Source organism: Salarias fasciatus (assembly GCF_902148845.1).
Source record: "Salarias fasciatus chromosome 7 unlocalized genomic scaffold, fSalaFa1.1 super_scaffold_4, whole genome shotgun sequence".
NCBI classification, from domain to species: Eukaryota; Metazoa; Chordata; class Actinopteri; order Blenniiformes; family Blenniidae; genus Salarias; species Salarias fasciatus.
The window spans coordinates 23,479,590-23,504,498 of NW_021941229.1; the positions used below are offsets into that span (position 1 = coordinate 23,479,590).

Below are 24,909 nucleotides of genomic sequence, written 5' to 3' on the forward strand. Positions count from 1 at the left end.
AATTATCCTTTGTGCACATGAACTAGTTTGATGCTCCCAAATCTAAATCCTGTTTTTCACTCGGCCTACACAAAAGTCCCATCGTCTGTTCTAAAGCTTTGAAGACAACGACCTAATAATTCAACCACATGATTCAACATCAGAGTCAAAGCTTAATTTATTCCCTTGTTTTCACAGAAGCTATTTACATATTGAGCAGTTTGTCTCTGCAGCAGCACTGTGTGCTCCGACACTTCACACGGTCACAGTTTCATCTTCTTGATGAACTTTGCGTACCACATGTAGGAGGTCGCTGCACACAAACCGTACCTGGAAAGAGAAACGGTCATTCTCATCAGGAGATCATGTCTCGGAGGACAAACTTTGGCTCATACAGAGGAACAGCTGCTTCCTACCATGTGATGATGTACTGCATGTGTTCGTTCCTGAGTGTCACTCTGGTCTGTCCGCCGATTGGTCCACCAGGAATCGTGCTGCCTGTGAAGCACAGGAAGCATTTCTGTATTAGAAACCTGCAGGATTGCAGTTCTAGAGAGTCGGAGGAGGAGCTGTGACTCACCGAAGTCGGCGTCGATGAAGATGGGCTCGGCTCCGGTGGCCCCGGACATGGCCTCCAGGTCACGGTAGTGCCAGCGGTTCCTCTCCACGTCGTTGTTTGGCACGAACGGCTTCCGAACCTCGGTGAGCCGGACGACTCCCACCACCTCCATCTCATCCTCCACCTGCAGGAGCAGCAGCTCAGTGAACAGTGACCACACACCCACGATTATTTATCTGCTGTTAATAGAATCCAAGAAATTATGTTTGAGACATTTAAACTGTGCATTTCTGCTTTTAGTGTATGAAATTCTCTCTTTTTAATCTGAATTATACAATTTGAAATAAAGAAAAAAGGATGTAAATACAGAGAAGCATGTTCTGTAAAACTGTTTCTAGAGATAAATGAAGAGCACACACCTTGTATCACCTTGTTTTACCTGGACTGGAATACACACCTGTCCTTTCTGCCTGGTCTCCGGCCGGATCTTCTGCCTGGGGACGTATCCTCTGTTCACCAGGATCGTGATGCTTCGGAGTCACAGTGACAGACCACAGTTACCACGGATCAGCCGTTACCGTTATTCTCCCCCCGTTCTGCCGTCACGTTTGTTCTCCTCACCCGAGGTCCGTGCAGTAGAACGGGGTGATGACGTTGGCGCCCGTCTCTCCGCTTGAAGACAGCCTTCCCGCCTCCCTGGCTTCTTTCTCGGGGTCGACCGGTGAGCGGGGCAACACGTACAGCTCCTTCGAGTGGTCGTACCGCCCGCGGACTCTCACCCGTCGGTACTCCAGCTCCTTCAGGTCATTAGGACTACCAGCAAAGGAGAAACATGGTCAGGAAATCTCAGCTCGATGAAAATATCACCAATAATCTTTCTTATTTGAAGTTCATATATATATATATAAATATTCAGTTTTGGGCCAAGATGTAAAATAGAGGCAACAAACTGGGATGATTATGTTTAATTCAATTAATGTTTGACCTTTTTCTTTTAACTGTTTCAAAATTGTTTCATGACTTATTGTTCTAGGTCAAAAGGTTTGGCGATTATGTATTTATATTTTTAGATTCTATTAATATATGATCGATGGAGCAATGCTGTGAGGGATTTCCCTCTGGGATTATTTATGTATTCTAAATCCTCTCATAAAAAGCATGAAATATTCTAGTTTTGAACCATCAATTTATTTAAATTGCTAAATTCACTTTGATTGAGTGGTGACAGACCTCAGACTGAGCACTGCTGCTTGGTTTCTTTTATTTCCAGCGTGACCTGAAGCTTATTCTCCAAGTGTCTTTTCTATTCACTCACTCGATAGGAAGAGGAACGGGTTCTGCAGTCGTCAGCCGTGTCAGCTCATTAATCAGCTCCATCTTCCACTGACGCCTCTTCACCTGCACAGAAACACAGTGTTTTGTTGGATTTTAACAAACACGCCAAGACGTACTGATGTTGCAGATTGAAAAGAGGCCAGGAAGTTGAGACTGAGCAGCACCTGCCAGGTCCCGAGGCCGAACGTGGTGGCAGGGATGAGCAGCAGGAACCATTTGAGAAACGTGTCTTCTTCTTTCTCTGCTTTGGCCATCGTGGAGCTGGACCTTCGTCCGAAGGTGGTGAACCTGCCTGGAGATGGAACAGTGGATCGATGTTTTTGCAAAACAACTAAACACACTTTTATTGTGATTGATGAACAAGCTCTTATGGCACACAGAGAAGAAAAATTATTATTATTATTCCTTTATTTCAGACATAGCAGGTCCATATTAGAAAACTACATACAAACAGATAATTAAAAAGCTGAGAAATTTCATAAATGTAATTCAGCCAGATGTTTGTGAATTTTATTTTTAACTGAATTTAGTCTAAATAAGGATATTATTTTTTATCAATAAGTAGGAATTTTACTGGATTTCTACAGACACAGTTTTATTTGTTATTCGCATCCTACCTACTAATTCCATTACTTTATATACTCATAGTTCCGTGAACTTGGAAAAAAGTTTTGGATCAATAATTAAATTAGATAGTAATAATGCACTTTGTCAACCTCATATTAAGTATTTCCTGGAGCTTGGTCAAATGAAATGTAGACTTCCACATGAGCACTGGTAGGCTGCACAATCTGCCAGTGTTTGGGAACTTACGATCATAACAGTTTAGTTAAGTAGTTCAATTTATTTTTATATGAATTAAAAAGCACAGTTACTGAATCTGATGCTGATGGTTTTTATCCCCGCGGGTAACAAAATTACTATCAAATGTAAAATGAGACAATCAACTGTATTTTGATTTTGTCTGCACTTTCACCTGTATGGAACCAAAATGCAATAGAAAATACATGTTTTCATACCGTCTGCATTTTTAAAGAGTCTGGACAGAAGAAACGTCCTCTTGATGTAAATGACATGAGTCTGCAACCACAATTAAAAAACTATTCACACATCTGCTCTCAATGCAAAAACATGACATTCACATATTCTAGTACTTATGTTATAAAGACAGTAAAAACATACTAACCTGCCTCTTTAGTGCTGGAATCAGCCTGCTGGAAAAAGACAGCAGAGATTTCAAATGAACCATGTCTGTGTCGCGATGTGAATGAAAACTGTGGAGAGAGAGAGAAAAAAAAGTGACTACATAACAGCTACATAACCGACATGTTTCCCGTCGCAGGGGGACAGATTTTCATGTTACCACTTCCGGGTTACCCACGCTCCGCCCAGTGTAGTACACACGTGTGTAGAGAAATGTGTTGATGTATGTATTTGTACTTTAATTTGTGTGTTTTTGTCTGAACTAAGGAAACCTGTCGGGCCGTTTCGTTATGGACCTGGCCTCGAAGGACTCGTACATCCAGAAACTCGTCAGTAAAGTCATTTCTCAGCGGGACCAGGAGCCAAAGAAGAGACCGTTCGGTGAGGCTAGCCTGCTGTTTTGGCTCATTTACAGCTCAGTAGTGCCAGTTTATAACCTGTTCCTGCATTTTTTCCGCTCTCAAGTAGTCTTTTAATGCGCGTCAAACCAAAAATCCTATACATGGACGTCAAAGTCGGATGTTTTTACTACATTTTGCCACGTAGGCAGCAGCGCTGCACCACAGCAGGTGTGAGTATGATGTATAGTGATAAATATAAACACAAAGCAGCACAAAATTCTTTTTGCTTTAAGACTTGCTCTGTAAAATAGCTACTGAATCCTCTGTCAATCAATTAACAATCTATTTTTTTTTAAATTCGTAATAAAAAATAAGATTTTGCAGTGTGACTGACTGCACAGTGCATCAAAACAATCCAAACCAGTCCAGTCTTGTGCCATCTTTATTGCATCTATTGATAAACTTGTGTTATATTGTGCGTCCTTAATATACTCCAAATATATATAATATAAAACAGTGCAGCAAGCAAGATAGGAACAGTGGTTACTTTGTGTGAGGAATTGCACGGATTGTTTTTATTAATATTATTTCAACATTTGCATCCTCTTGTCATCAACCACAATGACACTGCTTGAGGGCCAGTTTTGGCCCTTGGGCTACATGTTTAACCTCATATCTTAAAGCTGCAGTGTTTTTCTCTCAGTTCAAATCTGATTTCAGTCCTCAATTTGGTGCAGCAGCTCAGTAAACCTTACAGAACAGACAGGAGTGGTAATGGGACAATCCAGGGGTTTAACAGCAAATGCAAAGATCTCTGATAACTGCACCACAAGATAGAAGACATGCCTAATACCAGCTGTCACTGCCTGTTTTTATGTCAAAAAGTGAAGAAACAACCATTCTGGTGATTTGGACTTTATTTTTTGGATAACCAGGATGTTGATTGTGCACATCTTTCACTACATTAAAATAACAATGCTGTGTCTTTGTAGTTCCTTTCAAAGGTAAAAACGACTCCGGCCCTTCGAAGAAGAAAAAAGCTAAAAATAAAAACGGCAAAGCCAAAGCCGCAGATGTGAAAACTTCTAAATCCCAACAACCCCAGCACAAGCCGCCGGCATCTCCGGCAGCTCAGAAAAAGAAACCTGCAGCCAAAGCCGGCGCGCCGGCGCCTGCGAGTGTGAATGGAGCCGCAGCAGAGAAGCATCAAGGTACGTTCAGGCTGCATCTGCGCGGAAAAAAAGATCCATGTGATACACTGCACCCAGTTTAGACACTTTGTTTCCATGACAACATGAAGATTTGTGAATGCTCAGGTCCAGATTGATAAACTGAGATGATTTTTTTCCTCTTTGTTCCACTTAGGAGGGAATGTCTCCAGCTTCTCTACAGTAGATGTGTTGCGTAAAAGGCTTCATGAAAAGATCGAGGAGTCCAGGGGTCAGGTATGGCCACCGTTTATCAGATCATAGATCAGGTGAATGGAGTAGAACGTACAGCGCATGCTAATCGTATTCATCCTTCTTCCAACAGGGAGCTCCGAAGAACGCGCTGTCGGAGGAAGTGCAGGCAAAGCGAGCCAAGCGAAAGCTGGAGCGGGAGCGCAAGAAGAGGAAGAGGAAGGAGTTCCTGATGAAGAGGCTGGCCGAGCAGAGCGGCCAAGAGATCAAGAGCGAGAATGAGCCCGAGGTCAAACCGAAAAAGGAGCAAGCTCCAGCCGCAAACAAGAGGAACGAGACGGCCATCATCTTCAACAAGGTGGAGACGGTGGAAGACAGATACATGGACAAAACGGTGAAACGGAAGAACAAGAAGCAGAGCGTCAAGGGCCAGATCACGCCGCTGACGGGGAAGAACTACAAGCGGCTGCTCAGCCAGGTGGAGGCCCGCAAAACCAAGCTGGAGGAGCTGAGGGCGAAGGACGAGGGCAAGGCCCTGGAGATGGAGAAGAAGATCAAGTGGACCAACATGCTGTACAAAGCCGAGGGCCTGAAGATCAAAGACGACGAGGATATGCTGCGAGCCTCGCTGAAGCGCAAGGAGAAGTTTCGCGTTCAGAGGAAGAAGAGGTGGGACCAGCGCAGCGAGAGCGTCGTGGAGAAGATGCAGCAGCAGCAGGACAGGAGGAGGAGGAACATCCAGAAGCAGAAGCGGATGAAGTCCGACAAGAGGAAAGAACGGGCGAGAAAGAAAGGCGTAGTGCTGCCCGAGGACTTGAAAAAGGCTAAAGATTAGAGGAAGGCTGCTTCAAAGTATGTTTTAATATTCAATTCAGATGAAATGCAGTTCTACTGATTTTACATGTATTGGTTCATGTGATCGTGTTCTTGGTTGGCAGTGCCACGATCAATAAAAGTGGCCTTTCATCCTGAGTTTTTTGAGACTTTTACATTTTTGTTAACACAACAAAAGCAGCACAAACTGAAGACTGGATCTGAGGTGAAGTTTTACAGAGGAACAGAAAATCAACCACACGTTGGGCGGTGTGGAACTTTGATTGATTTGCTATTTAAAATAAAACATGAAAGGTCAGATATTTTAACAACAGATCCAGGATATAAAATATAATTTCTTACAATTTAATTAAGAGAATGCCTAAATTATCAGACTTGCAGCAGTCATTGTCATCAGAGGCCACATAGTTTATAATTATTGAGGCAGTTAAAAGAAAATTGTATGTTTGATACAAATTCATTAAACCCGCAGCTTTTTTTGAAAGTGTTATTTTTTGCAGATTTGTGAGAAGAAACGCTCATTCACTGGCGAAGCTTCACACAAAGCACTGCAGCTGCGGTTTCTTCACTCTGCAGCAGTGCTGAAGAAGACTTGCAGGCTTCTGTCACTAAATATCACTGAACACCAGACACGGAATATTAACATCAGATGCACAGCAGAACTCATTCAGTAGTGATGTTTTTCAGTTTGAAAGGCACATTATGATTCAAGATTTTGTAGAATGTGATCAGAGCTCCAGTTTTGAAAATGAGGAAGAGAGATAAAACAGTTTAATATGTCTGTATTAAAGTTTGTCATTCTTAACTCATCAAAATAAAATCTCATCGTTTCACTACTGACTGGATTTTATTTTTGTGCATATTTCTCATCACAAGTCCCTCCAAATAGTTTGTGACATACAGAAAATTCAAAAATTGGATTCTGACTTAAAAGTATTTATCAATTCTAGCAATTTCTAATGACCCTGTATGCCAACTTCCTGGGATATTTGCTCACTTCGGGCGATTTTACAGTCTTTTTCTCTCTTCTTTCATACTTAATAGAGAGGATTGGGAGTTGGAAGACAAATGTCTTGCTGGATATACAACTTGACTTATAAATCTAATTCTGCATTGTATAAATTATGCAACACAACTGCCAGTTTTTTAGTTTGCAAATTAGGTTGTAAAAATTAGAATAAAAATAATGACAAAATATATAGAAAATATATACAAAAACAAACATTGGAAAAGGTGTACAGTCTTTGCCTTCTGCAGCTAAACATGTCTTTCCTCTTTTATTCCACTCACATACATGAACTGAAATCACCACTAAGCAAATCCAAAAAAATAATCGATAAACTGGTAAATTCACTGGATGTAAAGGCTCTCACTGCATGTGACACTGTTCTTCATTCTTTTCTTTTCTTTTTTTTCCCCAATACACTGATTTAATATTCACAGAATTTGGCTGTGAGTTCAAGGCTTCATAAGTTGATGAGAAGCGCGCCCCCTGGTGGACGCGCGCGCCCGTGTCTTTTGCTCTCGGTGCGTGTGATCTCTCGCTCCGCCCAGACAGGAAGCAGAAACGTCAACACAAGAAGGTTAAAGGGAAGCTGCAAGAACTTTGAAGCCCTCCTCGGGAGCCAGTTGTTAAAGTGCGAAAAGACGCGCGCGGTGCTGCTTTCAGGGACAGTATGACTTTACGATCCAGCCACAGATGGGAATAATCCGCCATTTGACTGCAACCCGTCACAGTTTCTTCAGAAGCCATCAAGTGGTGAGTTGTGGCGGTTTGCATGTCTGTGCAGTCCTGCATTGTGAATTAAAACGCGTTTCCCCTCCTCCAGACAGCCATGGCCAGGCAGCTCCACGCGCGCAGGACGGAGGGCGTCGACAAGAACGTGTGGTGAGTGAGAATAATCAGCAACAGAGATCAGGACAAAGGTTTTAAATCACAGCGAGAATCCGTGGGTCAATAATGTGGGATAAACAAACGGATGGCATCCAGACTCAAGGCCAGCGGAGAACATACATTTTGCAATTTATGATTAATAACGGAGTTTAGGAAATTCCCTTTTTTCCTGCAGACTTTAACGCAGCAGGTGAATGATCCGATCAGAGGAAGCAGATCATTAACATCAGTAACAGTCATGTGACTGGAGGAAGAGAGGGGGGAGGCGCACAGTCTGGGCCAACCCATCCAACCCGTCATTTGTGCAAAGATCTGCATGCAAAGATGGAAGTCTAGAAAAATAAGCATGATTTGATCGAAGTTGACCAACATCACACGTAATTCATGTGTTACATGTATTTACTGTCATTGCTTACATATTAAAAATGTGTGTACTCAACAGCAATTTCCTCCTGAAGTTCAGTAAAAGGTTAAGTTTTCTGCTATTGGGCACCACTGACTGTTTAGTTCTGACAATTTTATGTATCATCTGAAAAAAGACAGAAGAGTAAAGCAGCCCATATATCAGTCTTCACATTAGTTTTAGTTGCACAATATTTGTCATCAAATTTGGTTTGAAGGAGGAACAACATGATGGTCTTTGTGCTGTTATTAGAAGTATAAAACTATTGTCTGTTTCCAAAATTGTCATCGATGCTGAAAACCCTGCAGAAGTTCAGCTAACATATTATTGTTACTTTTAAGGTCACAGGACTCATAATAAAATGAGAATTTACACATTCTGCATTGATCATTAGATGCTTCATTTATCTCCTGCATGACAGATTACCTGACGGGAAGGCCACAAAGGCTCGGTCCCTGAACAACAAACAAAGAACTGTGTTATAACTTAATCCCATGTCTCGCCAAATTTTTATACATAGGCGAAGACTACTGAACACCCCCAATTTAAAGTGTCTATAATTGAATTACAGAATTAATGAGTCTGACTTTATTTATGACCTACTCAGTAAACTTAAATGTATTAAACCTTGTATTCGATCTTTCAGTGCACATTTCATGTGAATGTATCATCACTGCATTGTTTTGTTGATCTGACTTGCGTAACTACACATCTGAATCACGCTGAATGTATTTGAAACGGTAACCTATAAATGTTCAGATTGGGCTGAATCACACACTTTCTGAATATGTGCTCTCCCTGCATCGCCTGACCTGTTTTTCAGGGTTGAATTCACGCAGCTGGCAGCGGATTATAAAGCGGTGAACCTGGGACAGGGCTTTCCGGACTTCTCCCCTCCCGACTTCGTCAAGGAGGCTTTCTGCAAGGCCGTCAGCGGAGGACCGTCCATGCACCAGTACACCCGCGCCTTTGTGAGTTCACCAACGAACCACGTCTGTTTTATTCTCTCTCATATGATTGTTCTTGTCGTCACTTTTTAAACTGTTTCCTTCCTTTCTCAGGGACATCCGCCTCTCGTCAAAAACTTGGCTAAGTTCTTCAGTCGGGTTGTGGGACGGGACATTGATCCCTTTGAAGACGTGCTGGTGACCGTCGGCGCGTACCAGGCTCTTTTCAGCGCCTTCCAGGCGCTGGTTAACGAGGGAGACGAGGTACGCAGGCCAAGACTTTGTCTCTGTTGTAGTTTATGGTAAATTTCTATGCATTTATTTAGCAATTTGCATGCAGCTTTTCATGCTTGCACACATTCAGGCCCGCTGATTATTCCTCAAACGCAGCATCGTCACACAGTTGGCATCATTTAAAATGGAAATATGAGGATTTTCACTGTAACTGAGTAGTATTGATATATTTAATTGTGAGTCAGCCGAGCTTCTACAATTAAGAACAACAAAAACACCTTTTTCTTTTAGCCATTTTCTGTCTTTTCAGACACGGTTAAACTCAGAGGTTGTGTTTCAGGTGATCATTGTGGAGCCGTTCTTTGACTGCTACCAGCCCATGGTGCTGATGAGTGGGGGAAAGGCCGTGTACGTCCCACTGAGGCCGGTGAGTCGACCGCAGCGCCACGCGCTTCAGTGTCTTTAGTGGACTCCCCTGGTGAATATTTTTTTTAATTTTCTTCGTGAATGTTAGAGAGAGGGCAGCGCCGTCCTGTCCAGTGCAGACTGGGTTCTGTCTGCGGAGGAGCTGGAGAGTAAAGTCACTCCGCACACTAAAGCCATCGTCATCAACACTCCCAACAACCCGCTGGGGAAGGTGAGGTGTGTGCAGCGTCTCCAGCGAGCGTCAGGAGGGGGTTCCTGTTCACATAAAGTCAGAAATAATGTTTAAATGTTTTGTGGATCAGTTTCTGGGAAGTTGCATTGAACCGATACACGCGGGTGTTTTCCAGGTTTATAGAACTGAGGAGCTTCAGGTGATCGCTGACCTGTGCATCAAACATGACCTGCTGTGCGTCAGCGACGAGGTGTACGAGTGGCTCACGTACGACGGGGCGAAGCACGTGAAGATCGGTGGGATACGAGCCGCCCGACGCGCACAGACACGACACACACAACGCTCAATATTCTCATTTAATGCATCTGTTTTAATGACAGCCAGCCTTCCTGGCATGTGGGAAAGAACCATCACAGTGGGCAGCGGGGGAAAGACATTCAGTGCCACTGGCTGGAAGGTAGCACACAAACAAAGCATTATTATAATTATTATTTTTGTCTCTCTGCTGCTCAGTTCTACAGTGATCTGGTTTATTTCTTTGACTTGTTAGGTCGGCTGGGCGATTGGCTCCGGGAACATCCTCAAACACCTGAAAACCATCCATCAGAACTCCGTTTACCACTGTCCAACAGCTGCTCAGGTAAACGCATCCCGCCACAGTCACTGACATTTAAACTGAATTTAAATTTGAACGCTGCTGATCCTGCCTGCGGGCAGGAAGCCGTGGCTCAGGGGTTCCAGAGGGAGTACGAGCTGTTCGGGACTCCGGAGAGCTACTTCCAGCAGCTGCCGGCGATGCTGCACCACAAGAGGAAGAAGCTGGCCTCGTGTCTGCAGAGCGTGGGTCTGCAGCCCGTCATGCCCGAGGGGGGATACTTCATGATCGCCGACATCTCGTCCATCAGTGAGCGACGGACGGCTTAAAAACTGCAGTCAAAATCAGGCTGGCTATAGCTAAACCTCTTTGCGTGTGTGTGTGTGTGTGTGTGTTAGAGGTGGATTTCGATGACCAGAGCAGCGAGGATGAACCTTACGACTTCAGATTTGTGAAGTGGCTCGTCAGAGAGAAGGTACATATGAAGATGTTCATGTGGGTTGAATGCTCTTTATAGGCATCTAATTTCTAATATATTGAAAAAAAATGAGTGGGTTTCTTAGTATGAAGCTCACTTTATGCACATTTAACTACATATTAATTGAACTTATGGTAAATTACTTTCTTTCAAGGTAAAAAATATCAAATGATAAAGTTGGAGATAAAAATCGGTCATTTTTATTAAATTAGCGGCCATAATTCTTAGAAATCCCTGTTAAATGCGCTCAATGACTTTTTTACAAATTTCTGGGGCGCTCGTAATAATCAAATCTGTAACTGCAGTAATATTGATCCCTCTTCTCCTCTCAGCATTTAGCAACAATCCCCGTCTCTGCGTTCTACAGTCCAGAGCACAGCAAGGAGTTTGACAAATACATCCGCTTCTGCTTCGTCAAGGTAAACTGGTCCCCCGTTGAGTTAAAGCTGCTTCTGTTTCAGTTCTGTGAGTAAAACTCTGGGATTTTTGTCCCAACAGGAGGACGCCACACTGGACGCTGCTGCGGACATCTTGAAAAAGTGGAGTCAAAGAGAGTGAAATGAACTAAATGTGACACATTGTTTCGTCAATCCATCCACAAATTTACAGAGTATTTTAAAATATTTTAGCATTTTGATCTACCTCCTTCCTGAGAATATGAATATGTGTTATTTAGTGTCTCTCCACAGATCAAACACACCATCCAGGTATTATTATTTTTTAATCAGATGATATCCATCCACTGAACATCACATTTTACTTGCAAAGATGATTGTTTAATTTAACTTTAGTGTAAAATAAAATAAAGGTTTTGAAAGAATTTGCGGTTCTTAGTTTTGTTTGATGGTTGAATTTAGAAAGTCGTCATTTAAACGGTGTGATTCAGAAAGAACATGTTATTTACCTAACTGTAGGTATTGATCAGAGTATGGAGTGTCATTGTGAATGTTAATAATGGACATGCAGCTCTTTTCAAATGCAGAATCAGAAAGTGCATAAGAGAACAGAAATGTTCTTATTAGAATTATTTTAAATGTTGAAAATACAATCGGATGTTTTGGTTTATGTGTAACGTACCTAAAATGAATAGCAGTTTCACTGTTTCGATACTTTCTATGCTGAGGGAGAACTTTATTTTAATTGCCATAGAATACTTTGAAGTGCACCACAATTACCCAGGATTAATTTTGGGCTTTTAAAATGTAACATGGTATGAAGATTTAAGATCCAGGGCAAGAAGTGTTAAATGCAAAAAATTTGAAATGGTTTACAAAGCAGGACTTAAAAAAAAAAAACCCCAAAAAAACCACCTTCAATGCCTCATTAGATAACATCAAGGATTTGTTGGATCAATAAGTACTTTTTGAGTGAATTGAGTTCACATGGACTGCTATATATTCCACTGGAATATGTTTATTTGGTGAACACAGAATTACACCTGAACAGAATTAAAACAAACACAACCTGTCTACAACAGTATTAAAAAAATACCGTTATCAAACAGTTAAAATTCTTATTCTTTATTCTATTTATTAAAAGTTTTTTTTTTCTACATTCATTACATATAAACCGAATCTTTCAGGAGCGGGAATGAAGTTTTCCGAAATTTAATCTGATACCACAACTATTTCAACTGAAAAATAACAATTAAATACCCTTTAATTTAATTCAATTAATATAATTTTTAAAGGCGCCTGGGGACGTCACGTGACACCAACATGCTGACCCGGAAGTCAATGTCTTCACGTGCTCAGTGAGTAAAGATGTCTGCTGCGTTGAAGAGACCTAAAGTTGCTTCTCCTCAGGTATTTTTACTCTAATTTCACACTAACGTGACAGTGTAACTTAATGTGAACCTCCTGTAATGTTCCGGGTGTGTTTTTACAGTCCGAGGAGCGCGTGGACTGGAAGAAACGGAAAGCAGAAAGTGAGTAAACAACGGAAATTAGCCACATTTAGCAAAACTAGCTTTCAGCTGCATGCTAAAGGATGGCTTAAAGTTCTATAAACTATTGAACTTTTTAGAAGATTTAAACTTTACTGGTGATAGATGAGCAGATTTCGAGTGAAAGTCTTATTTCCGTGTGTTGTGTAATTTTTATGACATTGTTCTTTAATTTAAATTGTGCTTTAGCTTGATCAAATCAAACGACTTAGTGTTTCTCACCGAGTTTATTTTTGCAAATTTGCTTGATTTCCCTCTGTTATTGTTCTGAAAATTATGGAAAATGTGAGGTTTCTTATCAGTGGAAATGAAGTGAGGAAGCTTATCCAAGTCAAATAGCAATGATTTTGTGAACCAGTCGTGTGAATGTATGCAGTTCTGCCATCTGGTGATGCTGTCATGATTCAGTGACAATAAAGCAAGAAACCGTATTTCATATTTCACTTTCATCATTCAAATTCAAGGCAGTTCACAGAGCTTAATTTTACAGGGTATTGTGGAAATACATTAAATCAAGGCGATTCATCATGTTAATTTTAAGGAAATAAGATGATGAAGCTCATTAAAACAAACTGGTTACAGAAAAAAATGTACCTCTGGGATTAATACAGTTCAATTCCATTCTGTTCTCTATGAAGACAGGTATATATAAGGGATAATAAATGTATTAAAACTTAAAAATCGAACATACACAGAAGATGTATTTAGGCCTGAGACTGTTCTAATCTTAAATAAATAAAAATAATGCTGTCATTTACTGAAACGTACACGCCATTATAATAATCCACCCTACTGAAATTGAATGCACTTGCATTGTTTTTCCAGATGGCAGGAAGCTTATTGTGTTATTTTCCTTATGTGGTTGTTGAATTTTAGTTGTCCTGCCTGACACATTGCATAGTCGGAGTTAATCAGCCGTTATTTGATTTTCTTCCCAATGTCACCTGATTCTCTTTAAATGACAGTAAAGGAGGCTAAAAAGCAAAGAAAAGAGGCAAAGCTGATCAAACAGTTGGAAAAGCAGAAAGCTCAAGAAGAGGCAGCAAAAGAAGAGCAAGAAGAAAGCCACAACAAAACAGGTAATTTTATAACACGCACGTCGTCAGCTTTTAAATGACTGTGCGGAGACGGCTGTAATGAGTCGTCTGTGACGTTTGGTGTTTTTAGGCCGTCCTTACACGGTGAGCGTCGCCGTGCCGGGTTCTGTCCTGGACAACGCTCAGTCCACTGAACTGCGGACATACCTGGCCGGACAGATCGCTCGAGCCTGCGTCGTCTTCTGCGTCGATGAAATCATTGTGTTCGATGAGCAAGGAGAAGACGTCAAGTCAGTTATTTGAATTACAGTCGGCGCTCTCAAAATTCTCCAGAACTATTTATGCAAGATTTTTGTGTTTGTATATTTGCAGGAGTGTTGAAGGAGACTTTACCGGCGTCGGGAAGAAGGGACACGCTTGTCTCCAGCTGGCAAGAATACTTCAGTATCTTGAATGTCCACAGTAAGTTAAAAAAAAAAAAAAACACCAGGTCATTTTTACCAGTGTTACAAAGTCCACTTCGTGAGAGAGAGCTTTCAGCCTTGCTTCTCCATCAGGTATCTGCGGAAGTGGTTCTTCCCAAAGCATCCGGATCTACAGTATGCAGGTGAGTTTATTAATATGTGTGACTCTTTTCAGAAAACTCTGATACATTTTTATTAACAAAGATCCAGACAGATGTTTTTATAAATATGTTTTTTGTTTCTGTCAGGACTTCTGAACCCTCTGGACAGCCCTCACCACATGAGGATAGACGAAGAGTCTGAATATCGGGAGGGGATTGTTCTGGATCGGCCGGCGAAACAAGGAAAAGGCTCCTTGGTCAACTGTGGAATGAGGAAGGTGAGTGAGCCTACAACATCCGCAAGTGTCAAAGGATTTACTTTATGCTGTCCATGTCTGGAGTTGAGTTACTGGGATTATTCTGGCTTTTCCTGAAACATTTACAAAGCATTCACTGCTGAGTTGAATAATTGTCGCTCAGGCTGTTTCTGTATTTGTCAAACATGCAGATAAACCAAACAACATGGTACATTTCTCTCAAAAGTTTCCTCATGATTTATTTTATCCTGTTTATTCTCAAATCTGGGAACTTGTCTGGTCTAATGTTTTCCTCCACCGGTCTGAGGATTGTTTGTAACAAGTGTGCTGTTGCTCATGTTCCGTTTTTTAATTGTTTGAAAATTCAAATTGCCTTAAACAAAAACTCTCAAAACTACTTTCAAATGAATCTAATTGAGTTTTTGCATCTCGGACTGCATTTATTAAGTATCCAGCATCGGTTGTATCAGTGTATGGATGGAAATTTAAAGGTCTGTCAGGCCGTTGTGTGTCGGTGCAACGTGACGGTTGGGACATCTTATTTCTGTTTGGAGTTCTTCTGACTCCCCGCGTGTCGCTGTAAGGACCCTCTGTGTCCGTCCGCCCCTCCAGGATGTCCGTATCGACAAGCAGCTGCAGGCTGGACTTCGAGTGACGGTGCGGCTCAATAAGACGCAGATTCAAGGTGCACGTCTACATCAAATCCCCACACACATTTTGTTTTTGTTTTTTTAACAATATCTTTTATTTTCATGTTGTGGTCACATCACATCATTCAGTGTTTGTCATTTCTCCTGTCGGCAGAAAGCAAAGTGAGTAAAGGAGTGGTTGTGGCTCCTCACGTGCCCAGAAGCGAAGGCGGTCTCTACTGGGGCTACAGCGTTCGCCTCGCCTCTTGTTTCAGTGAGTTTCTTCTCGTCCCTCGTCTGTCCGGCTCAGCTATAAGCTTCAGTTTTAACTTCAGTTCTGCTTGAGTTGTGCGTGAACGCAGCCTCCCTGCTTCAACCCGACTTTGTTGAAACAGGCGCAGTTTTCACAGAAAGTCCGTTTAAAGAAGGCTACGACGTGACGGTTGGCACATCGGAGAGGGGCAGCAGCCTGGACCGAGCAACGCTCCCTCCATTCAGGTAGGTCTGTTACCCCCGAAACAGAGCGCTCAATCCTGAAGGGAGACTTTGAGAGGTCTTTTAAACATTAGCATGCTCTCATGCTAAATTACAGAGGTAAAAACTTTAGCATGCCGGCGTTAGCAGTTAGCTTGAAACATCTAAATGCAGCTTCGCAGAAGTCAAGCAAGTTTTTGTTTTTTGATTATTATCTTTTTTTTAGGCATCTTTTGGTGGTTTTTGGAGGCCTTCAGGGATTAGAAGCCAGTGTGGACGCCGACCAAAACCTGGATGAAACGGATCCCAGCGTGTTATTTGACCTTTACCTCAACACGTGCCCGGGTCAGGGCAGCAGGACCATTCGCACTGAGGTGAGCGCAGAGATGCAGAATCTGAAAGCGCCGTCTCACAACCTCACCGTTTGTGCATTTATCTCACTGATTTTCTCTCCCAACAGGAAGCCATCTTAATTTCCATGGCGGGACTGAGGCAGAAGATCACAGCTGCTTCCTCAGACGTTTCTAATGGCTCATTAAAAAGCAGTGATGTAGCGAAGTAATTAAAATGGTGCTGATGGATGGATCAAAGAGCTGGTGTTTCCTGTGAGCTGGTTGCTCGTCTCCGACTGGATTATCATCCTTGCCTGTGGCTCAGATTGAACCAGATTTCTCCTGCTGATGAAAATCTGACTTTTGCTCCTGAGTCATGAAACAAATTGTCAGTATTTTTAAAAATGCAAATGCTATTCACATGCAAGAGCTGCTGTTTAAGTATTCGACAAACAAATACAACTAAACAAGACATCTCAATCAAAGCTGGCCAGGGAGAATTTCTAGTAACATGGATAATTCAACAGTTACATATGTTTCTTTGGGGGACATTTCACTGTGTTTTTCTGCAGAAGACTTCATTAAAATTAACTATGTTGAAATTAGACTCCATTTCAACAGTTTTTTTTTTTTTTTTGTTTTTTTTAAAGTACACTGCAGCAACAGCTGCAAAAAAGTGTAAATTTAAAGTTATTGCTCTATTTTTTCAGCCCAGAGGTGAAGTCAACCTTGCAGAGTGAGTCAAACTTATATGGGGCATTTTGGGAATCAGTTTGATTTAGATGCAACAAGACGAACTTCCAACAGTGCTGTTAATTTCTCTCTTAAGCCTCTGTTCTGTTTTCTATCTTTAAAAAATATATATGTAAAAAGCACTTTGTGTGTGAGAAGTACGATACAAATATCTGGATACTCTCCCTGAAACGACCCTGGTGGGATTCAGCTTGTTCCTCGTGGCCTCCACTGCTCCCCTTGATAAGTCTTTTTATATGAATATAAATAATGCTAATGATATCAGAATGGTGGGTGTTAAAATCGTCAATATCCTGTCAAACTGAGCAGCCAGATCCACTTCTTCACATACATTTGTTTTCCCTCAGTTTCCGTGTATTATTGTTGGGTTAAAATAAATGCTTACATTCACCATCATATTCATAAATCGGTACTTTTGGGATCCTTCTCTTGCTTTATGAAGCCTGAATGATCCCCAGTTTAAAAATAAACTCAAACTTCAGCAATGCTAGCAATTCAAGGTGTCGCCTTACTGAATCGAGCAGGCGATTGCTCATTGGTAAGCTGAATGTTAAATGATACCGACCGCGATGCGTTCGGGGTTTGGCTGTATGTGTTGGGATGAGACAAAACCAGGAGGTTCACCTTCTAAAGCGGAAATGGATCAGTAGTATCTTGGAAATGAAGATATCTATTCAGTATAAATTATATTTAAATGTGAATAATGTGTCAGTATTTGTGAAATACATCTATTGCCTCATAATATTCAATTTACTGGCCTCAGTTCTTTCCTCTGTCGACTTGACAAAACCAAAATAACATTGTATTTATCGCCTAAAGCTTTTTTTATTTTCTTCCAGAATGTCTGCAGCACCGAGTCAAACAGTACAGTGAATGGTTTTTTAAATTCAACATTTTCCCTAATGTATCTGTTTGTCCAACGTCCAAGTGTTTTGAGCTATAAGTGTCAAACAGCTTTGGGGCGACGAACCGACCGACCGGACGGTTGAATCCCAGCTGCAGGGTGGATGGCAACCTTAGGTCAAAAAATTACAAAAGGAAGCAATAGCTGCACTTTAAAAAAATTGAAGCTGGCTGGTTTTCATGATTTTCTCTACTTGAGGTTGCACTGTTCTAAGATCAACGGACAGCACAACACAGACGCGATGCAAGTTTCCTTTTTGCAGGTGAAATTACATTCAAATGAATTAATTTACACTGTCAGGGTTTGTGAAAACATGCACGCAGAAAAGAGCCTGAAAAGCTTTTGCCAACGTTAGTCTACAGAGAATTAATCTGCCACTCAGGATTTTGGGTTGCGCTCTCTTTTGTAAAGAAATTAATTAGAAATTTACGTTTTTTTTCCCAAGAATGCATTTTTGCATTAAAACCATTGGAAACATTTGAATGTGAAATCACTCGTCGGTAATCATGCTATTATCATTAACTGATCGGGCTGTATGTGACCCCTGAACCCCAGGTCCTCAAGGTGCAGTACATTCAGTTTATGTAATGCCACTCTTGCCCTCCAGGCGGCAGTAGAGAGTCCTTGGTTCTCAGAGATTTAGCCGTCAGTGGTCCCCGGAGCTGCAGTAGTTCTGAAATACAACCATCTTTATGATGTTGGAATTGGCTGCTGGCATTTTTTTTTTTTTTTTTCAGTTCTTGGACTGAAAACAAAGACTGATACTCGCTGCGCCATCCAGTGGTGGAAAGTGGTGTTACAAAACTATTCATGGTAGCTGTTAGCTGATTAACTTTGGTAGATTTTCCTGCAACAGTCTTAGATTGAAACTAACAAATTGTACTTTTAAACAATGATATGTTTACTTTAAATGTCTATGTATGAATATTTCATTCGATGTTTTCTGTCTGGTATTGGTTCTGGAACTGCTAATGTTTGCTTTCTAAATCTCTCCACTTATGAACCGTGTTGTAAGGCCCCGATATTATTGATTGCTTGTATGCTGGGTCAGTGGCTTGAAACACTGGCATCATCTGCATACAGGAGTTACAAGCTGGATGGAGGCTCATTTGTAGTCGGGTCTAATTGGAGGTGCTGCTGATATAACCTCCCTTAAACATGGGAAATCGCAACTACAATTCCAACAATGTATTAACAAAAATATAAACATGTAAAAAAAAAAAAAATTAAATTAATTTACTCCTATTTACAAAAGCTCTTGTCCGACGGCTTCAGAGAGTCAGTGTCGGACATGCAGAGCTCTTCAGAGACATTCCTCTTTTCACTTTTCAGGGCAGTTCCTGAAAATGTGCCACCGTGCGGCTTTCCAAAGTCAGAAGCTGCAGTGAAACCCGGCGTTCGGCGCTCATTCAGAGGGTCGCCGGGCCTTTTTCACCATTTGGGATGTGTGAAGGTGATGTTGTACTGCTTCGCCCAGCGTGCAAACACCTGTTTCTCCGTAATGAAGCGGTGGTGGTTCCCTCGCCGCCCGCTCTCGTTCTGGATGTACGTGAGGCATTCGTCGGAGCCTCTGGGTTTGTAGTAGTGGTACGGCAGCTTTTTGGAACCGGGCTTTTTTCTGGGGGAAAAAGTTTGGAGTTTTCAAGTTAACGAACGCTTATTCTGTCATGTGTGTTTCAAAGATCAGGGGTGTCGAATAAAAGACCCATGGGCCAAAACCGTGCTGCCATGAACGCTGGCAAACTGGCATTAGCCTCAGAGCCATGCTGTCAGGGTGAGTTCATAAACCTGATTTAGAAGACGATGGACTGTTCCACTCACCCGCAGTAGTTGGGTGGAACCATCCCATAAACCTTGATGTTATCGCAGATCTCAATAGCGATGACCATTGTGAACCAGCCTGTGCTCAACCATGAGTGAGACTTTTGCCTGAGAAGAAGCAACAACAAACAGCTTTGTCGGTGTGGCATTCAGGATGTGACGGAGTCGGTAGGATTACTTCCTGTAACTCACCGATCTCGGCCCGTTTCTCTGTGAAAGAGACTGTCGAATCTGCGCATCTTCGACGGCGCGATGCTGAAACAGGACAGGTTGCTGTACGTCATGCTGACTCTCTGGATCAGTCTGTTCAGCGTGCCTTTGGCCTCCTTCCCGATCTTGTTCGGCGGTCCCCAGAAAATGACGGCGGCGTTGGCGTCCGTGTGGTGCAGGAAGTCGTTGGGCCTGCGGACCACCCGGAACACGCTGGAGTGGGCCACCACCCTCAGCGTGGTGCGGTTCCCCACGTCGGACTCGAACCCCGACGTGGGGGCGTCGTTCATGCGGATCACGCACTCCGTCCGGTCGATCTCCTCGCCGGCTTGGCTGCCCAGGACGTGGCTGGAGCTCGTCACCAGAGCGCAGTGATGACACAGCAGGGTCATGTTCTGAGAAGCAGAGGCCATTTTTAATAGACTGCATTAAAACTGAAACCATTGGAAACTGACTGAGGATAATAATAAGAGAAGCTGCAGGTATTGAAAAATTCCTAATCTTTTATTTTCCTGTATTAGTTTTTGACCTTTAGAGGAAATACTTTTTTAGCATCATCTGCTGCTTCTTCTACTACTACAACTGATTTTTCTTTCACGCATAGTCAGTTTTTGTTTGTAGAATTGTCATCATTTCAATTTCAAGATGTATATTAACTGCGAGGGGAAAAAATTACATAATTTAACCAAACTGTATTCACAGTTTGACATGAAATTGCTCTACTGAAACTTTTATTTTTTGTATAAAGTTGCAGACCAAAAGGAGTCTGAGAACGTTTTCTCATACTATGTACAGTTATAACAACAGTTTTATTATTAGAAATAATACAAAACAAAGTTAATTTTGCCTCATGAACTTCCTTGTATGGCTAACTGCAAACTTTGTAGCATCATCATACTAGTGGTAAACTGTTAATCTATCACTTCAATCCATAATAAAAATCAAAACATGATTGCACGGGTTATAGAATTTGTGAATTTTGTTGCATTGTGAATTTTATTACTGTTGTGTTGTGATTTTTTTTTTTCTTTTTATTGTTGTGGAATTTTTTACTGTTGTGTTGTCACTTTTGCTGTTGTGCTGTGGCATTGGCCCTTCTGGGCCACCGTCCGAGTGTGAATTTTCTGCAATTTCAACAACTGATAACAATATTCCCACAGTATGATTTTCTATGCTCATTGGTTGATCGGAGTAAAACACTTGTTTTGTCATTATCATTTATTAAAAGTTTACAAACCACTTCACCCTCAACCCATTGAGCTCACTCGACAGAGGAGTGTTTGTGTGTCTGCAGATTATTAAGTGCCCGCGTCGATGACTCGATGCAGTCATTTAACTTCACTTCAGATTCATGAATAATGAATTCCTGAAAGAATAAACACAAACTGAGAGACTGTGGTGTTTTGACAGCTCGCCTCCGTTTTCACACCGTTTTGTGTGGCTGATCTCTTGAGAGTATTTTAAATAATCACCTGATAGTCTTACATAAACTGCAGCTGTGATGCAGCTCTCCATGGAACTTTACATCAGCTTCCCATGGTGCTTCACTTTTTTCTTTTTTTTTTTAAGTTTCTTTTTAACTGAAGTGAAAACTTGACTGATTTCCAGGCTGCAGCAGTGATGGGTGCCCTTAAAACCTTTTATGCAACCCTCCAGACGTGAATTATTTAGCCAAGCCTCATCCTCCCCAAATTAACAGGCCGCCATCCTAACGTATGCACATATTTCTGCTGAGGTCGTAAAAGTGCTCGAGTCCAGCTGACCTTGTTCCCATAAACTGGAACGTATCCGTCCTTCCCAGACCACTTCTTCAGGTCCGTGGTCTTGATGGCGTGGTTCGCCGCCATGTGGAAGGGAGCGTAGACGGGCTCGATGTTGTTGCTCGAGCTGTACAGGATGAGCAGCGTCGTCAGGATGAAGACGGCGGCGAAAATGGCCATCTTGCGGCTCTGCTGTCCCTGCACCACAGACAACAGCGTTACTGAGTGGAGTAAGTTGGCTCCTGCATGATACTGAGCTGTGATGGAAAGAGAATAACCAGAATGTTCATTCATCTCCTTGTTGACTCGATAAAGAGCCAACAGCAGCTCAGTGTGACACCGCAGCCTCATCTTCTCCCTCGACTGGTTATCAGAGTGGATAATCTTCCTCCGTCTCCTGTATCCTCCTCATTGATCTCCCTCTTCTCTTCGTACAGATCCCGTCCCTCCTGCCACACACAGCTACACCATCCCAGGCTCGTCTTATCCCTCTCACACCAAACTGTCCGTCAGGATCCCGTCCTGCTAATGAACCGATTTCTGCTCAGCACCCTCAGATCCGACGCTGAAACTTCACACTCGTCTCAAAACCGATCAGCATGCTCGTCAAATTATTATCATTTCATTGACAGGCTTAATCGTGTGTCTAACAAGAGAAGTGCTCCACAATAATTCCATCAAGTCTCTTCAGTCGTGTTCTTTTTTGGATAAACTTTCCATTTTCCTGCAGTGGATGGTGGCTGTGATCAGGCTGTGAGCCAGTGTGGCGTCCACTCAGATTCTTCACAGTTTATTCTGTGTTGGGCGTTGGAACATCTCTTTATTCACGTCTTTAACAATCATTCTTGGCACTTGAAGCATTTTGTTCCCCGCCTTGTTGGACGCAGCACTCTGGACTGAAGTGAATGTACCGTGATGAGGTTCAGAGTTATATAAGGAGAGAGGACGGGGTGGGACTCGGTCAGCCTGATAACCGCTGTAGTTTCAACCACATTACACTTTGTACTCATGTTTGAGGATTTTTTTTTTGTACATGTAGCTTGAGTAGTCATTCTACAAATAAAATGTTCATATACTTAAGTTTTTTTTCTTTTTTTTTATGAAAGCAAGTGGAGCTAAAATCGAAAAAACAATTACACATTCCTATTTTTACATCCTCCTTATGAATATACAATGAAGGGTCTTATTTTTATCTGTGGATGGAACATTTTTTTGCATGAATTATACAGACAATGTGGTGATGAACTGGGGCGGTCAGTGCCCTGGGGCACGAGCTGCCTGGAGATCATATGAACCACATGTACTATTGATGACTAGATACAAACATATGACCAGACTTTCGATACAAGAGTAACACATTTCTGATTAGACAGTGTAACATTCACTGGAAGTACGTTGCCTTCAGATTTGGACTTCATTTTCTGGGCTAGTGTGGCATTCACAAGCCGATTTCTGACTTAATGTTTAGTATAACAGTTCAAAATTGTTTGCTATTTTTAGAGAGTCTGTACTTTATTTCACAAATTTCACACTTTTCTCAATTCTCCAGTCATTATAAAGTCACTGATCTCGCTCTACATTGTCAATATAACATAAATATACACAAGGGAAAATACTGGGCTGAATATGTTGCTTAAAGACATGATGAGATGAGGGATTGACCCTGAAACACAGCAGCAGACAATTCACTCATACCGGCTGAGACACATGCAAATCATGTCCTCCAGCTTGTGTGTTTTGACTCATTGTATTGCATAGAAAGATGTTGGGACAGTCCTGGTTTAGGGGTCCAACAGTGCCGCACCCTCCGCCTTACCTTCCCACTGTGCCCCATGCTGTCAGATCAGTGCCAGAGACCACACAGGGGCGGTGACTGTCTGTCATCATACCTGATGGACACACACACACACACACACACACACACATACACACACGTTACAATCCCAGCACATTTTATTCCCAAATTAAATTGAACTTCATTCCAATCTCTGTGCATGTTTCCATGTCGAACTTCACACTCTTAAGCAGGTCGGATTTAATCTGATTTTAAAGCATAATTTAAATGGCAGAAATGCATTTTTAACCAGTTGTCTTGGAGACGCGCGGCGCTGCGATGTAAATATTTGGGTTCAGTCACACCATCTTTGCGCAGAAGCTCGCGCGGCGCTCTTGATGCACCTTTTGATCTTGTAACAAAATAAAAAAGCACACGCGCGCGCGCGCGCGCGCGGAGACAGACAGACACACACCTCGCAGACGCGTTAAAGAACACGGACGGACAGGTGAGCGGGGGTCTGTCCGGGTTTACCTTGTCATGGTCCCGGTGGTCTCGGCTGAACGTCTCCCTCCTCTCTGGCTGCCCCCATCTTCCTGCACCACGCGTGACGTCAGCGCCGCGTCTCCCACTGCAGCACGCGCTCGCGCTCCCTCCCACTTTGTAACAGCACGAGGCGGTTCGCAGAACTGCACGAGCCCGGGAAGGAGCATTAATGCGAAACGTGAATAAATTAAGCTTAAATAAAGATAATAAAGTAATGCGTGCTTTTAGAAAGTCTGAACACATAAAATACAGCTCGAAGGCATTTTGTGAGGAGAAACAATTTTTAGTTCCTACATCCCTCACCTGTGGAACAAACTTCCTGAACACCTGAGAACTCCTGACACACACACTTCTCTTTTAAATCAGGACTGTAAACACTATTATCTGCTCAGGATTCCCACTAAGTAACAGATTTAACTCATTTTATGACCTTTATGTTAGCAATTGTTAAAAGTTGAGTGTTTTACTCATAAAATGGAAATGAAATGTACATTTGATTAAAGCAAACAGTTTAATGAGCCCATTGGCACTCGTGAAATTAGATTGTTTCAAACTTTTAGTGAAAACAATACATTTTTTTTTTCAGTTTTGATAATTAAAATGTATTTGTACCTTCAGATAAATAACTCCACAAGGACAAAAACACATCCAACCAGGAAAGAACAGATTTAAAACACATCAACTACTTTGACTTGTAAAAAAACTTAAGCATTTGCAAACTGTTGTTAGCACGAGGGACTTGCTGATGCGAACCAGGTGCCGTCGATGAATAAACACCCACAGTTACCCAGTAATGAATTGAGTTTGTGCCAGGCAGAAGAAGTAAAACATTAATGCGAACTGTGGAGCACATAACTTTAATGCTTTCCTAACTCCACTGGCTTCTGCTTCGGTTCAAAATTGATTTTAAGATTCAAAGTCAAAGTCAAAGTCAAATTTATTTATATAGCACATTTTTACAACTTTAAAAAAAGCTCAAAGTGCTTTACAGTAAAAAACAATTCATTTGTTTGTTTTAAAGTTACTGAACTTTCTGGCCCTGGATTACTTATCAGACCTTGTTAAAGTCCATCCCTCCAGAGCCCTGAGACCCTTGACATTT

General features: G+C 42.0%; 5 protein-coding genes across 5 annotated transcripts; 3 read left to right on the top strand and 2 right to left on the bottom strand.

Annotated features, from left to right (window-relative positions):
• Window positions 1–141: 141 nt before the first annotated feature.
• On the bottom strand, window positions 142–3,202 carry LOC115382661 (surfeit locus protein 1). Its single transcript, XM_030084488.1, has 9 exons — window positions 3,060–3,202; window positions 2,893–2,953; window positions 2,038–2,165; window positions 1,854–1,936; window positions 1,160–1,351; window positions 996–1,068; window positions 560–722; window positions 396–477; window positions 142–309 (listed from the first exon to the last, which is right to left on the bottom strand). The coding sequence occupies exons 1-9, from the start codon at window positions 3,120–3,122 to the stop codon at window positions 243–245; spliced, it is 912 nt and encodes a 303-aa protein (XP_029940348.1). The 5' UTR covers window positions 3,123–3,202; the 3' UTR covers window positions 142–242.
• A 57-nt stretch (window positions 3,203–3,259) lies between these two features.
• On the top strand, window positions 3,260–6,451 carry LOC115382659 (surfeit locus protein 6 homolog). Its single transcript, XM_030084486.1, has 4 exons — window positions 3,260–3,457; window positions 4,410–4,628; window positions 4,783–4,862; window positions 4,951–6,451. The coding sequence occupies exons 1-4, from the start codon at window positions 3,367–3,369 to the stop codon at window positions 5,650–5,652; spliced, it is 1,092 nt and encodes a 363-aa protein (XP_029940346.1). The 5' UTR covers window positions 3,260–3,366; the 3' UTR covers window positions 5,653–6,451.
• Window positions 6,452–7,225: 774 nt separating this feature from the next.
• Window positions 7,226–11,591, top strand: LOC115382657 (kynurenine--oxoglutarate transaminase 1-like). The gene is made up of 13 exons (XM_030084484.1): window positions 7,226–7,410; window positions 7,481–7,539; window positions 8,772–8,919; window positions 9,010–9,159; window positions 9,470–9,556; window positions 9,644–9,766; window positions 9,903–10,023; window positions 10,108–10,184; window positions 10,278–10,367; window positions 10,445–10,631; window positions 10,721–10,797; window positions 11,133–11,219; window positions 11,299–11,591. The coding sequence occupies exons 1-13, from the start codon at window positions 7,351–7,353 to the stop codon at window positions 11,356–11,358; spliced, it is 1,326 nt and encodes a 441-aa protein (XP_029940344.1). The 5' UTR covers window positions 7,226–7,350; the 3' UTR covers window positions 11,359–11,591.
• A 933-nt stretch (window positions 11,592–12,524) lies between these two features.
• Window positions 12,525–17,532, top strand: LOC115382658 (putative methyltransferase C9orf114 homolog). Its single transcript, XM_030084485.1, has 12 exons — window positions 12,525–12,605; window positions 12,688–12,727; window positions 13,711–13,824; window positions 13,913–14,072; window positions 14,155–14,244; window positions 14,340–14,389; window positions 14,495–14,625; window positions 15,217–15,289; window positions 15,409–15,507; window positions 15,629–15,731; window positions 15,934–16,081; window positions 16,168–17,532. The coding sequence occupies exons 1-12, from the start codon at window positions 12,564–12,566 to the stop codon at window positions 16,267–16,269; spliced, it is 1,152 nt and encodes a 383-aa protein (XP_029940345.1). The 5' UTR covers window positions 12,525–12,563; the 3' UTR covers window positions 16,270–17,532.
• A 1,461-nt stretch (window positions 17,533–18,993) lies between these two features.
• LOC115382660 (alpha-N-acetylgalactosaminide alpha-2,6-sialyltransferase 6-like) lies at window positions 18,994–23,842 on the bottom strand. Its single transcript, XM_030084487.1, has 6 exons — window positions 23,796–23,842; window positions 23,304–23,376; window positions 21,491–21,685; window positions 19,710–20,122; window positions 19,518–19,625; window positions 18,994–19,314 (listed from the first exon to the last, which is right to left on the bottom strand). Exons 2-6 carry the CDS (start codon window positions 23,319–23,321, stop codon window positions 19,128–19,130), a joined length of 921 nt encoding a protein of 306 aa, XP_029940347.1. The 5' UTR covers window positions 23,322–23,376; window positions 23,796–23,842; the 3' UTR covers window positions 18,994–19,127.
• Window positions 23,843–24,909: the final 1,067 nt, after the last annotated feature.

What these genes read in the sequence shown, in the direction of transcription:
- LOC115382661 (XM_030084488.1), bottom strand. Translation starts at nt 3,122, where the DNA reads ATGGTTCATTTGAAATCTCTGCTGTCTTTTTCCAGCAGGCTGATTCCA. An exon ending in TCGGCCTCGGGACCTGGCAG is followed by an intron (nt 1,937 to 2,037) that starts GTGCTGCTCAGT and finishes GTTTCTGTGCAG; the next exon opens with GTGAAGAGGCGTCAGTGGAA. An exon ending in CTTCATCGACGCCGACTTCG is followed by an intron (nt 478 to 559) that starts GTGAGTCACAGC and finishes TGTGCTTCACAG; the next exon opens with GCAGCACGATTCCTGGTGGA.
- LOC115382659 (XM_030084486.1), top strand. Translation starts at nt 3,367, where the DNA reads ATGGACCTGGCCTCGAAGGACTCGTACATCCAGAAACTCGTCAGTAAA. An exon ending in CGCAGCAGAGAAGCATCAAG is followed by an intron (nt 4,629 to 4,782) that starts GTACGTTCAGGC and finishes TGTTCCACTTAG; the next exon opens with GAGGGAATGTCTCCAGCTTC. An exon ending in TCGAGGAGTCCAGGGGTCAG is followed by an intron (nt 4,863 to 4,950) that starts GTATGGCCACCG and finishes TTCTTCCAACAG; the next exon opens with GGAGCTCCGAAGAACGCGCT.
- LOC115382657 (XM_030084484.1), top strand. Translation starts at nt 7,351, where the DNA reads ATGGGAATAATCCGCCATTTGACTGCAACCCGTCACAGTTTCTTCAGA. An exon ending in TCTTCAGAAGCCATCAAGTG is followed by an intron (nt 7,411 to 7,480) that starts GTGAGTTGTGGC and finishes CCCCTCCTCCAG; the next exon opens with ACAGCCATGGCCAGGCAGCT. An exon ending in TCCGCTTCTGCTTCGTCAAG is followed by an intron (nt 11,220 to 11,298) that starts GTAAACTGGTCC and finishes TTGTCCCAACAG; the next exon opens with GAGGACGCCACACTGGACGC.
- LOC115382658 (XM_030084485.1), top strand. Translation starts at nt 12,564, where the DNA reads ATGTCTGCTGCGTTGAAGAGACCTAAAGTTGCTTCTCCTCAG. An exon ending in AGAAAGCCACAACAAAACAG is followed by an intron (nt 13,825 to 13,912) that starts GTAATTTTATAA and finishes TGGTGTTTTTAG; the next exon opens with GCCGTCCTTACACGGTGAGC. An exon ending in CAATAAGACGCAGATTCAAG is followed by an intron (nt 15,290 to 15,408) that starts GTGCACGTCTAC and finishes TCCTGTCGGCAG; the next exon opens with AAAGCAAAGTGAGTAAAGGA.
- LOC115382660 (XM_030084487.1), bottom strand. An exon ending in TTCCAGTTTATGGGAACAAG is followed by an intron (nt 20,123 to 21,490) that starts GTCAGCTGGACT and finishes TCTGCTTCTCAG; the next exon opens with AACATGACCCTGCTGTGTCA. An exon ending in AGAGAAACGGGCCGAGATCG is followed by an intron (nt 19,626 to 19,709) that starts GTGAGTTACAGG and finishes GCTTCTTCTCAG; the next exon opens with GCAAAAGTCTCACTCATGGT.